The following is a 13,866-nucleotide window of genomic DNA, read 5'->3' as shown; positions in this document are numbered from 1 at the left end:
AACAGGGTAGTAACCGCGGAGGTGTTAAGAAGCAATTGGATTCCAGTTACATTTTAAGGCAGGGCAAACTGGATTTATAGCAGATGTGGATGGAAGGGTATGAGGTAAAGAGAGGTCAGTGATGACTCCAGTCATTTTGGCCTGAATAACTTGAAAATGGGAGTTCCAGATTTTCTTAAATTGGAGAAGAATGGGAAGAACAGGCTGAGGGCAGAGGATGGTTTCAAGATTTTACCTTTAGGCATGTTAGGTTTTTGTCTGCTTCTTAGATATCTGAGTGGAGATGTTGAAGAGGCAGTTCGATATAGAAGTCTGGAGTGCAGTCTCGCTGGACTGGAGGTATAAATGTAGATAGTATTTGAAGCCAGGAGACCTTGTTGTGTTGATGGAAAGGACGAAGCCATGGGGCACACACATATTAATTAGATAGAAGAAGGAACCAGGCAAAAGAAACTGAGAAGGAATGACCACTGAGGTAGGAGAGAAACCAAAAGAGAATGATATCTTGGAAGCAAAGTGAAGGTGTTTGGGGAGTGGGAATGTTCAGCTGCGTAATGCTGTTTAAGTCGTGGAGCTTTTTGGTGAACTTGAGAAGAACAGTTTTTAGGGCCAGTAGGGGTGAAAAGTCTGATTGGCATGGGTTCACGGAGAATGAGAGGTGACAGTGGATTAAGACAACAAGTGTTCCTAGAAAAGGGCGACAAGGGGGGGTAGCTGAAGTGGGAAGATTTGAGGGGGTTGTTTCCATTTTTTTCTTTTTGTAAGAGGTATTAGATCATATTTTTTATAATTTTTTGATTTAAAAAATTTTTTTAATGTTTTATTTATTTCTGAGGGGGGGGGGCAGCATGAGCAGGAGAGGGTCGGAGAGAGAGGAAGATACAGAATCCTAAGCAGTCTCCAGGCTCCGAGCTAGCTGTCAGCACAGAGCCCGATGTGGGGCTCGAACTCACGAACCATGAGATCATGACTTGAGCCGAAGCCCGACGCTCAACCGACTGAGCCACCCAGGGGCCCCTATAATTTTTTTAATGTTTATTATTTTGAGAGAGAGAGAGACAGAGTGTGAGTGGGGGAGAGGCAGAGAGAGAGGGAGACACAGAATCTGAAGCAGGCTCCAGGCTCTGAGCTGTCAGCAGAGAGCCTGACGTGGGGCTCAAACTCTCAGACGGAGAGATCATGACCTGAGCCGAAGTCGGACACTTAACCGACTAAGCCACCCAGGCGCCCCTAGATCATATTTTTAAGCTGGTGGAAATGGTCTAGTAGAGATAGGGCAAAAATTCGTGAAGCAGGAGACAGGATATAATTACTGGAGTGATTTTAGTAAGCAAGGAGTGGAACTGTTGCCGAAGTGGAGAGAGGTTGGCCTAAGCTAGGAGCAGAGTTTATCCCTAGTAAGAGCATGAGTGGCAACATAAATGAATGCTGACTCAAGTAGGTGTGGTGGGAACTTGGGGAAGGTCTTTTGGTTTTCTCAGTGAAACAGGAAGAAGGATCAGCTAAGCAGAGTGAGTGTGAGGAGAGAGGAAAGACCTGAATTAGTCTAATGAGCGAGCAAGAGAAATGTAGAGTTGCTAGGCAGCATTAAGGACCCACTTACACTTAATGGTCATGAGTTTCAAGTGAGATCAGTCACCATATCTGTGTGTGTTTCTCCAGCCAAGTCAGAAACATCAAAAAGATTGAGAAGGGAGGGTCCTGGTGGTGGTAAAGATGCTCTGCCTTTGAGAAACATGCCTCAAGAGGAATCTCTGTTCTCAGAGACCAGAGAGGTGCCAAAGTACTTCACAAAAGAAGTGCTTGGACAGGCCATCAGCTGAGGTTTGATTTTCCTGACCAATTTTCCTGATCTTTGCTTCTTAACCATTGTAGATGGCTGTGCTTCTTCCCTGTTTTCTCTTGGACCAAGACTTACTGGTTACCTACTATGAGGGTAGACTCACCTGTGGCACAGTTCCTGTCCTTTAAGGAGCTCATAACCAGGTGGGAGGAGCAGACTTCTAAACATTGTTCCTGTACCATGTGATGAGTGCCATGTTTGCCTGAGGCATGGAAACTCGGAATCTCTAGGGTAGGAATTCCCAAGGGGGTGATGAGAAAGGAATGTTCCAGGCACAGGAAGTAATGCTTGCTGAGGCAAAGCCTGAAAGAAATGTGCAGTTTTAAAACAGGGATGTGCCAGGGTGGCAGAACAAGAGGTTGGAAGGGTAGACTTGCCAGATGTTGAACCACCTTGTGGGCCACCCTAGTAGTTTATTATGTAGATGGGGGCGGGGGGGAGCGTGCTGAAGACTTGAGGCCGGTATGTGCCACAACTGGATTAATTTTAAGAAAGAAACTGGCCACAATGAACAAATGGCTCCATAAAACAGGCACTTACTTTGTATGTCTTGTTTGCTGCCGGACCCATAGTGTCTCCTGAGTGAATGAGCAGGAACAGAATTGGAAGTAGCTAGACTGGTTTTGTGGCTGTTGTTGTAGTAGTTGGAGTGAGGGAAGATGCCGGCCTCGACAGAGGGAATGGAAGGACAGAGAAGAATGGAATCATTTGAGAGATTCTTAGAAGTGAGATTGACAGGACTAGGTGGCCACTTCTAGGTATAGAAGATGACAATGAGGCTTTTAGTTTGGACACTGGAAAATGAAGATGGGAATAAAGGAAGAGGAAGTCTGGGGAGGAAGAGTGATACGTTTTAGTTACCAGATCCCTCCGAGGCATACAGAGATCCATGTGCTGAGGTGGATTAGGACATGTGCCTGGAATCAAGAGAGATGTGACTGCTTTCAGATACGGACGTTGTTGTTGTGGAGGTAGTTGTTGAAGCCTTGGAAGTGAATGCACTTGCCCAAGGAAAGTGTGACTAATGACAAGTGGACTGGGGGACCCTAATCTGGCTGTTTCCAGTTTTACCTCCTACTGCTCTCCATCACCCCACACAGCCTGGTGACTGTCCTCAGGCAGAGTTAGTCACTGCCTCCTCTGTGTGCTCCCATAACATTTTGTACCCACAAATGCTGCAGCATTTGACTTCTGTTGAGACCTTCCCTGGGTTGGCTGCTTAGTGTCTTGCTCATCTTTGCATCACCAGCACTTAACCCCTGCCCTGACCATTGTATTCTTTCAGGCTCTTGTGCGGTGACATCCACGTGGAAGTTAGTCATTGGTGCCCCTGGAGGGACTATGTTAAACTGCTTTACAAACCCAGTCAGGACTGATCACAGGTGCCATCCCCAAACAAATCAGTACCCATCCAGGAAACCTGAATAGGGGAAGGTGAACCACTGTCCTAACTGAAATTAGATATGTTTAGAAGGGCTTTTCTAATAGTCCTGCTGCTCCAAGTCCTGTTGATCCGATCCTGTAAGAGCAGACACCCTCTGCTTATGCGTCTAGTAAGAGCTATGAAGCCATCTGCCATGTGTGATTGAAAAGCAAAAGCTTGGTGCCTAGAATGCCTTAAAATCAAGAAATACTTCGCCTGTCTTCTAAGTGTATTCATGGCTACAGTATATTATTGTCTCCCAAAGCCAGTTATTTTATAATTACAAACCTCGGTTGAACAAAGGATTACAGTACGAAATACTGGCAGTGAGTCATCTCAGACCATTCTCACTTTGATTTTCAAAGCCCCAACCAGGGCAGAAGAAACTTCGTCACTTTTACAGTCTGGAGACTTGTACATAAAGCAGCAGAGACAGCTCCGCTAATAGCATGTTTCCTGCATTCTAACATCAATAATGTGCATCTGTTGCTTTTATTGCTTGTAAACAATTGGGCAGAGAATCCTAGGGGAAAAGGGACTGTTCTAAGCGTTACATTTCAGAGTCTTTGTTTCTGTGATTCACCATCCATCCCCATTCCTGGGGTGTACCCCTGGCTGGGTACTCAGGATGCAAAGGGAACAAGTTCAATCCATGTCTTCAAAAAAAAAAAAAGTGGAGAGAGTGATGGGTCAACAAATAATTATAACATGTAATACCTTGGTACATCAGAGCAGGCGGTAATTAGCTCTGCCTCTGGGTGAAGTGGAGCTAGAGAGAGTTCAGGAAGGCTTCACAGAGGAGAGAGTGAAAGGATGAATCGTGCAGTGGGCAAAGTGGGGGAGGAAGGTGTTCCAGACCAGTGAGGGTCTCATGCTGATGAACAGAGGGGTTTGGATCGTATGCTGCGAGCCATGAGCAACTTTTTTTTGGTAAACATAGTTTTCCCTGGGAAAAACAATAAAAGAAATCAGGGCAAAAGTGTATCAAGTTTCTTTTAAGCATGCTGAGTGATTTTTGTTAAGTTTGCCCAGCATGCATTTAGGGTCAGAGCCTTTCTGATCCTGGGTACTTTGTTTCATGGGGGGAGTATGAGCTTTATGAGGGCAGGATCTCAGCCTAGTTCGTTTTATAGTACCTACTACTTAGTAGCTGTTCTATAAATATCTGGTGGTTGAGTGAGTGAGTGAGTAGATGAATGTGGCATCAAATGCAGTTCCTGAAGTAAAGGCTTTCAGTTTTCTTTGGAAGACTTTTGTGTTTAAGATAGACACTTTTATATTTATTGCTTTAGTTTGCTTTTTGGTAAAAGGTTTTAGGATTGGATTTTTGCCATGTTTTTCATTTTGTTCAGGAGAGGAAAATGCCTGGAGGTGATGTATGCTTAAGAGGCTCCCATGAAATACAACTGTATTAAATTTAAAATAATACATTATTTTGGACATTACGTTCTATGTTACTGCTAGATTGAAAAAAAAATTTTTAATGTTTTATTTATTTTTGAGAGAGAGAGAGAGAGACCGCGTGAGCAGGGGAGGGTCAGAGAGAGAGGGAGACACAGAATCTGAAAACAGGTTCCAGGCTCTGAGCTAGCTGTCAGCACAGGGCCCGATGCGGGGCTCAAACCCACGAACCGTGAGATCAGGACCTGAGCCAAAGTAGGACGCTTAACCGACTGAGCCACCCAGGTGCCCCTGCTAGATTTTAGCAGAATGTAGCAATAGCAGACATCATATTTTATAGAAGAACTGGTGGAAGAAAACAAACATGACTTAGGAGAAGATGGATGCGAGCAACAGAACTCTTTGGTGCGGCTTGTGGAATGACAGTCTTGGTGGAAATACAACTCGGCATGTTGAACTAATATACTCCAAGAAAGTACCTTCCACCCTTTCTCACATCCTGGCGCATGTAGGAAAGCTCAGGAATAGCCAAGGCCAAGGCCTGAAGGAAAGGTTTAGATCTGTGATCTGATAACCTCCCAAATTTCATGATATTAAAAAGTATATTGAAAGATAACAGTGAACCTGGGATCCAACTATGGTGATAATGATGTCCTAAGAGGCTGGTGCTCTGCACAGAGACCAGACAAAGGGCCTTGTTTGCCCAGTGCTGCATAAGGAGGAGCAGCTTTTGGTGGACATGAGTGTTCTGCTTGCTAGGAGGAGGCCAGTGTAGCAGGAAGGAAGCAGACGTCACCACTTTTACGAGGCCGCTGGAACATTTGTCTTAAAAAAAGCTAACGCAACAATCAAAACCCCAGCAGGAAGAAAAAACCTATTTTGATTAGGTATTCTATCACTAAAGAAAAGTTATGCTGTGTGTGGTTTTAAAATAAATATATGACTTTGAATTCTCTTTTAAAATTATTCCATATTCGTAGCTGATGCCTGGCACAGCTGAGTTCCATTAGAACACAGCTTAAGATGACTGCCCTATGGCAAATGACACAGGCTCTTTGAGCCCTTAGAGTCACATGGATGGCACAGTTCTTAGGACCTGCTGCCACAATTTACTGTCATTCTTTGCTAAAGCCAGCTTCTGATTACTCAACTGGCTTTCCAGAAGCTTTCGAATGGGCAGTGGGGTGCAGGGTAGGGCTGTTGGCCTCGTGTAATTGTTCCAGTAATTGGAACTGTATATTTCCCATTACATCAAATTTGTTGCCATTCTGGGTTTTGTGTGCTTAAATGGCCTGAGTCGATTTCTCAGAGTCCTGACTGCCCTCAGATGAACTAATAGTGTCTGATCTCAGAGGTGAAGTTGACATTTTCTAATGCTGAGGTCCCTTCTTTTCCATCTGCAATAGTTTCTTAGATTGTTTTTAATGTTTAAAACATTTAATTCTAACAATCACTCAATCCCAGCCATCTCAATAACCTTAATCTTTTCCTGATAATTAAAATAGCTTTTCACTGATAGGAACCATGTTTTAGATTTAATCAACAACCTGCAGTCTAAATATTGACCATCTATGCCAAATATTTTAAACTAGGGACTACTCAGGGCAGGCAGACATCTGATAATATATAAACTCAACCAATTTGTAATTCCTGTCAGTCTGTTAGGTATTCATGACAAGCCTGTAGGCTTTTATTCAGTAGTCTGGTATGTGGTTTTAGAACCTATATTTAAAAAAACAAAACAAAACCTACCTCTGTTGATTTTGAACAGATTGTTCTGGATAGCAACCTCAATAGAAGCATGCATCAGGATCACTTTGGGACATGCTTATAAATGTGGATTCCTGGGTCCCAACCCCAGAGAGTCAGGTCCTGTTAGGAAACCAAAATTAAGACCCATGAAGCAATCAAAGCAATTAAATGCTAAACATATCTGAAGCAGTTAATAAATATTTCTTGTTTGATTCAATTGCCCAATATGGTAGGAATTCCATGTGAACTAGAGACATTCTGAACCTGTGGAAGAGGTGGGGTTTTAGGCTTGGTAGGAGAAAGGATTTAAACACAGGCCAGGAGGAGCAGGGGAAGGCATTTATCCACTGAAGTGTGGGAAGACTGTGGGAAGACTGTGGGAGCAGAGGCTGGATGGATGTGCAGAGGTGCGCCTGGGCTGGGTGGAGGTGGAACTGAGAGATGAGTGTGACTATATAGAACACACAGGTTCATGTTTGTTCTTTCCCTGTGTTGTTCAGACAGGAGTTGGAGTGGTGTGTAATCAGTGGCATGTACTGGATGTGTGAGCTCTTCTGAGACATCCCTTCACACCTGATCGGTAACCCTGAGTGGCTGATAGAACTGACTTGAAGGGTACTTCCCTTCCTTCTCTTGGTTCCATTTGGGTTCCTCCTGAGGGTAGAACTTGCTTGAGAAAGATCATCTCTGATAGAGGGGATTGAACTCCATACATAACCCTTTTAAGTCATTTTTTGATTTTTAACAAATGTGGGTTTCAGAGGGAACTGAAATTAGTAATGTATTAAGTGTTTCATTCAGTCAGATCATTATGCTGGGCTGTGGTTCCACTCTGCATGCCCTAGAGGAGCCCCATCTTCTACCTGCAGAGACAGAATTACGATTGCAGTGACGGATTCTTACTCAGAAGGCCAGACCAAGTGTAAAGGATGATTGGCTGATCTAGCTCAGAGGAGTCAGAGTCTGGAAAAGCTTTGTACAGGAAGTACATCTGAGCAGGATCTTGAAGATTGAGTAGGAGTTGACTAGGTAAGGAAAGGAGGTGCTCCAGGAAATAGGAGTGCATTTGCAAAATCACATTTGCAGGGAAGAACATGGCAGGATTGGAGTTCGGTCAGCAGGAGCTCAGGGTGCCTGAAGGAAGCTGAGGCCAGAGGGATAAATGCAGGTCTGTGTCTCGTAGACCATGCTAAAGGGTTGGATTTTGTCATGAAGGCAATAGGGAGCTGCCAGAGGGTTTTAGGCGGCGGTGTTTTGTGTTCAGTGTGGCTGCGGTATGCATGATAGATTGAAGAGGGCAATGTCGGAGTCAGAGAAGCAAGAGATGAGAGCCTCATCTTGAGCTTGTAGGTGGGAATGGGGAGACAAGGACAGATGGGGAAATTTTATAAGGCAATTGCAAAAGGACTTGGTGGCTACGTGAGGTTTGGCAGAGGAGGGGCAAGCCCTGACAGTGAGTGGATGCTGCTGCCATACTCGGGTCCAGGATATGGGAAGAAGGTCACTTTGGTGGGGATGACGATAACTTCATGTAGGGAGCAGACTGGCTTTGAGGTATTTGTGGGACATCCAAGTGGAGGTGTCTAGAGGGCCCTTGGATAGTGAGTCTGGAGCTCAGGAAGGCAATGGCTAGACGTTGGTGTAAATGGAAAAAGATAATTTGTTGTACTAGGTTGGTTTCATCTCCAAAATATTTCTCAAAGCGACCACAGCTTTCCATGTCCTCTGCCATCGCTTGGTTCAGGCTGCTATTATCTTCTAATTGGTGTGTCTACTTCTGTTAGATGTCTGTTCTTACACAGCTGGCAGAGTGATCTTTTGAAAATGAGATGGAATCTGGGGCACCTGGTTGGCCCAGTCAGTTGAACGTCTGGCTTCAGCTCAGGCCATGATCTCACGGTTTGTGAGTGTGAGTCTCGCCTTGGGCTCTGTGCTGACAGCTCAGAGCCTGGAGCCGGCTTCAGATTCTGTTTCTCCCTCTCCCTGCTCCTCCCCTGCTCATTCTCTCCCCCACCCCAAAAAAAAAGAAAAAAAAAGAAAAGAAAACATTAAAAATGAAATGAAATCTTATCATTTCCTTGCTTTAAATACATTGCCACAGACTTCCCATTGCCTGTAGAATAGATTTGAACTTCTTACCATGCTTCGAGGTCTTGCCTGATCTGGTTCAGCCTGCGTACCTGCCCTGCCAAACATCTTGAGCCTTCACTTGACCATGTCTCTTCTAGGCCACAGCCTTCTTTTCTGTCTTGTCGTACACCAGGATTTTTTTTTTTGTTCCTTTTCCCAGCCCTTGCTTATGCGGCTCCCTCTGTCTGGATTACTCTTCCCTCATCTTGGCCTGGCTAACTCCTCACCTTGCAGCTCTTCCCTCAGAGAACATGTTCTTTAGAGGAAACATCCCTGGTCTCCTGCGCGTTATTAGAGCCATCCTGCATTTTTCTTCCCTACCACTTAACACCATTTGTTATTCGTTACTTCCGTGTTTGTTTAGTATCTCCCATGCAAGCTCTGTGAGGGCAGAATCCATCGTGTTTTGCTCACCACTGTACCCCTGGTGCCATATAGTCCTGAGCCCATAGTAAGCACTCCAGTAAATACTGATTAGGTTTGTTGAGTGAATGAGGGCCCTAATCTTAATTTTCTTTCTTGAAAAACTTCCGGTTTTTACAGTCACAGAATAAATATGATTCACGCATTACAACTTAAGTAGCTGATTTCATCTACTTCTGGTAGTCTTACACTTTTTAGCTGTTACTTTGCCTCTGGGAGGTTGGGGCATTAGAACTGCAAGTCAGATCTTAAGGGTGTTTATTCTCCCTATTGCCGGTATTCATTATGGTGAGTTCGGTTAGTGTGGCCTGACCGATCTATCAGCCGTCCGACAGTGGTATGGCACTGAGGTTTGAAATCAGGAAAACTGGTACTTGTGGCCTTAAGTTGGGCCTTTGTGGCAGAGTTTAGTAGCAGCCTTCTCCTTCAGCCCTCATTTGGGAAGTATCCCAATACTTGCTGTTTGCGTTGCAGCTGTGGGAAAGTCCACCTTTGTGAAGTTACTCATGGAAACTTACCCAGAGTGGCACGTAGCTACAGAGCCTGTAGCAACATGGCAGAATGTCCAGGCCGCTGGCACCCAAAAAGTAAGTTCTGAGTTGTGGTGGGTAGTTGGCAGGCATGGGTGAATAAACTAATTGTGATAATCTAATTTGCTCTGAGTCGGTGAAATAGCCCAGTTTGAGTCTCTGTTTTAAAATACTTTCATTCCAGAAAGCAGACCACATGTGCCAGAAGAGGATATGACTTGTTTGAATATGTTTAGTTCTGATTTTTGTGGTTTTTACATGTCTAAATAAGTGACTGCCTCTGTTCTTTGTGGTTTCCCAAAGCATGTCCGGCCATCCCGGCCTTGTCATTCCCACCCTTAAGTATATTACTGAAGCTGACCATCAGGATTATTAATCGTTAATTATAGTGATCTTAACTTATTTATGAAGTCTGAGAAATTGGAAGGGACTTAGTGAACATCTTGTCACACTCTGAGTCAATGCAGAGGTAATAGCTAATATTTATAAAGCACTAAAGCACACTCTGCCACACACTGTGCCAAGCGCTGTGCTTTTCACTTACGCCTCGTGGCATAGGACCTAGTGTCAGGTCCGCTGCTGTGGGAAGGGCCGTAGGTTTGGTTTCAACACCTGCCACATCGGTGTGAGTAGGGTTCAGGTTGGACATGAACCTTAGAGTAGCTGAAGGCCTCGCACCACCTGGCCCCAGTCTCCACACACTCCTCCTAGGCCACCAGGAGCATTCACTGAGCAGCTTGTTCTGGTTTTTAACAACTCTGATTGTTTATTAGAAAGTTCTTGTATGAGCCACTTTGCATCCCTGTGACTCTGACTCATTGATTCAAGTTCTGCCTCTGAAGCTTTGTCACTTTCCCCCATGACAACGCTTTGTATAGTTGGAGGTAATGATTTGTTTGCCCTCTCTCCTCCATGAGTCTTCTTTCAAGCCAAACACCATTTTCCTCCAGACTATTCCTCATTCTGAAGTAACTTTGTCTAGGTGATAGGCTCTACTTTGTTCGTTTGCTGCTTAGAATTTACTAAGAATGGTACTCTAAATGGTAAAGTATATCATAGAACTTGTTTTAGGTGCCATTTTTCTGTGATTCGAACTCAGAATTGTGTTACCTCTTCAGGCAGGCACTTCATGCTTATTGTGGATATATGTTTTTTAAATTGCCTCTTCGTGTATATGTATGGGAGGGAAGTATTTGTGAAATTAACTTTCCATTTAGAAAGTAAATTACCGATTTTTTTCTGAGTATGCCACAGGTCACCTGTTACGGGGATTTAAAAATATGTCCACAAATTGTTGGATGAGCTTTCCTTTAGGAGGTAGACCCTAATTCTCTACTTGAGTGTGGGCTGGGCTTAGGGACTTGCTTCTAATGAGTAGAATGTAGCAGGAATAACAGTGGGACTTTCTAGGATAGGCCATGAAAGACCTTGTATCTTCTGCCTTGTTCTATCTTGAGCACTTTTGGCTCTGGCGATGCTAGCTGCCATGTCAGGAAACAGCCTTGCCTGTGAAAAGAGGCCCGTGAAGCAAGGAATTGAGACCTCGTGCCCACAGAGTGTGAGTGAGTCTTAGACGTGGATCGATCCTTCAGCCCCAGCAAAGTCTTCAGATGACTGGCCTCCACCAACATCCTGTCGGAAACTGTGAGAAACTCCGAGGCAGAACCAGTGAGCTAAGCTGTGCCCCAATTCCTTGCCCATAGAAACCGAGATAATGAACATTTTTTTGTTTAAGCTGCCAAACTTTGGCACATTTTGTTATGCAGCAGTAGATAATTAATACTCAGGTAGTTCCATTATCCAGAGAGAAATAGTTAACATTTTTGTTCTTTTAGATTTCTTTCTAGAGAAGAAAAAATGTATATATTTATATATACCTATGTTAATGTATAAAACACACGTACATTTCCTTTTTTAAAACAAAAAATGTAATTGTTACCTGCATGGCTTTTCATATACAAGGTCTTCCTCTCATAGTAATTTTAATGGTTGCAGTATAGTGTATAATATGATTTCATTAACATACTTAATATATAAATACATATATATTAATTTCTTCCTGTTGTAAGCAATGTTACAATGATGAATATCTTTGTAGCTACATCTTTCTTTTTTTTTTTTTTTTAATTTATTTCTAGGAGAGAGAAAGAGAGACAGCGTGAGCAGGGGAGGGTCAGAGAGAGAGGGAGTCACAGACTGAAACAGGCTCCAGGCACTGAGCTGGCAGTCAGCACAGAGCCCGACGCGGGGCTCAAACCCACGAACCGCGAGATCATGACCCAAGCGAAAGTCGGACGCTTAACCGACTAAGCCACCCAGGCGCCCCACATCTTTCTTTTTAATAGCTAAATTTTGTGCACTTTTGTGTTTCCTTAGGATAATCTACAATTGGATTTTTTTTTTAATTTTTGAGAGAAAGAGAGAGACAGCGTGAGCAGGGGAGGGTCAGAGAGAGATACAGAATCTGAAGCAGCCTCCAAGCTCTGAGCTGTCAGCACAGAGCCTGACGTGGGGCTCAAACCCACAAGCTGTGAGATCATGACCTGAGCTGAAGTTGGATGCTTAACCGACTGAGCCACCCAGGCGCCCCTACAATTGGAATTTTGATGTCCAAAAATCATACATCTTGTTGACACTTGTTATAGTTTACAAAATTTTCCTACAGAAAAGTTGTACTGCTTTCCCCATACTTCTGGCAACACTGGGTATTACTGGTTTTCATCTTTTCTAATATGAGGTACAAGAAAGTGGTGTGTTACTTTGTTTTACATTTCTTTGATGAATTCAACATCTTTTTTAATGTTTTTTATGTCATTGATTACTATGCTTTAGTGAATTACCTGTTCAGACCTCTTGCTTTTCTTTTTCCTACTGAGATCTTCACCTTTTTGTAATGGCTTCATGAGAACTCACTGTATGTTAAGTATCTTAACTCTGTCCTATATTGCTGGTACTTTCCCCATTTGTCATTTTTCTTTTATCTTTATATATGATGTGTTTTGCAATATAATGCTTTTATGTTTTTATGTAGTAAAATCTTTTTGTAATTACTGCCTTTGATGTTAACGTTTAAAAAGACCTCAATCCAAGATTGTAAAAATCTGTGCCTGCATTTCTATCTCTTACTTTTATGGTTTTATTTTGCTCTCTGTGTGATTTTAAAAGTTATAGGAGGTCAGGGTGCTTGGATGGCTCAGTCGGTTGAGCGTCCGACTTCGGCTCAGGTCATGATCTCACAGTTCATGGGTTCGAGCCCCACGTCGAACTCTCTGTGCTGACAGCTAGCTCAGAGCCTGGAGCCTCCTTCAGATTCTGTGTGTGTCTCTCTCTCTGACCCTCCCCTGTTCACGCTGTCTCTCTCTCTCAGAAATAAATAAAACATTAAAAAAAAATTTTTTTAAGTTATAGGAGGCTAATTTTCCCCACGTCATTGTTTACTTCTCATAGTAGTATTTTTTTTTATTTTTTAATGTTTTTATTTATTTCTGAGAGAGAGAGAGGGAAAGAGAGAGCATGAGCAAGGGAGGATCAGAGAGAGAGGGAGACACAGAATCCAAAGCAGGCTCCAGGCTCTGAGCTAGCTGTCAGAACAGAGCCCGACGCGGGGCTTGAACCCACAAACCCATGAACCATGAGAACATGACCTGAGCCAAAGTTGGACGCTTAACCAGCTGAGCCACCCAGGTGCCCCAGTAGTATTCTTATTTATTTTATCCCTGAGTGGTTATATATTTTCTTATTATTGTGACTGCGATCTGTTTTCCATCATCTTTTTCAAACTAGTTATTACAGTTTTGAAGGAAAGCAATTGTTGCTTTTGTCTCATGTAACTTAATTTTCATAACATTATTTTTTTGCTTTATCTGCTTGAGGTTTTAGAAAATAATAGTTTTCTCTAAACACTGACCATTTTTAAGAGTTAAGAGTTCTCCAATATCCATACTTCTGTTTTCTGTTATTGGGTAGAAATTCCCGAACAATATTAACTGTAACAGCAGTGATGGTAGTCAGCCTTATCTTGTTCCGTCTTTATAAAGAAACTACATCTAAGGCATCAGTGTTCAGTTCTGTGGTTGTTAATCGTTTCAGTAGATCATGTGGAAAAAGTAGCCTTCTAATTACTAGGATAGTAACATTTTCCTCAGGATCACATGTTTAATTTTCATCAAAAGCCCTTTTAGTACCTAGTGAGATAACCATGGGGTTTTTCTTTTTTTAATCTCTTGGTAGTAGTCAATAGATTTGATAGTGGTGCCATCTGTACATCCTAGAATGAACCCTTTTGATCATGGCACACTGTCCCATTAATTTGCTAATAAGTTGTTTGAAATTTTGCATGTATATTTATGTATTTAATTGGTATT

General features: G+C 43.0%; 1 protein-coding gene across 3 annotated transcripts in view; it reads left to right on the top strand.

Moving 5' to 3' along the window:
• The window catches only part of DGUOK (deoxyguanosine kinase), a 32,320-nt gene that overhangs the window by 1,851 nt on the left and 16,603 nt on the right, over nucleotides 1–13,866 (top strand). Inside the window, exon 2 of one of the 3 annotated variants that reach the window (XM_039240143.1) lies at nucleotides 9,447–9,559. The exons of 1 other annotated variant lie outside the window; for it this stretch is intronic. In XM_039240143.1, the coding sequence (XP_039096074.1) occupies nucleotides 9,447–9,559 (113 nt within the window). Of the gene's footprint in view, nucleotides 1–6,919; nucleotides 7,035–9,446; nucleotides 9,560–13,866 lie in introns of all 3 variants that reach the window. One more of the 3 variants, XM_039240146.1, reaches the window with a different exon arrangement.

This window comes from Hyaena hyaena, unplaced genomic scaffold (assembly GCF_003009895.1).
Source record: "Hyaena hyaena isolate Hyena2069 unplaced genomic scaffold, ASM300989v1 scaffold_168, whole genome shotgun sequence".
In the NCBI taxonomy this organism is placed as follows: Eukaryota; Metazoa; Chordata; class Mammalia; order Carnivora; family Hyaenidae; genus Hyaena; species Hyaena hyaena.
Note: the sequence above shows the minus strand (reverse complement) of the source record. Positions and strands in the feature narration are given on the sequence as shown.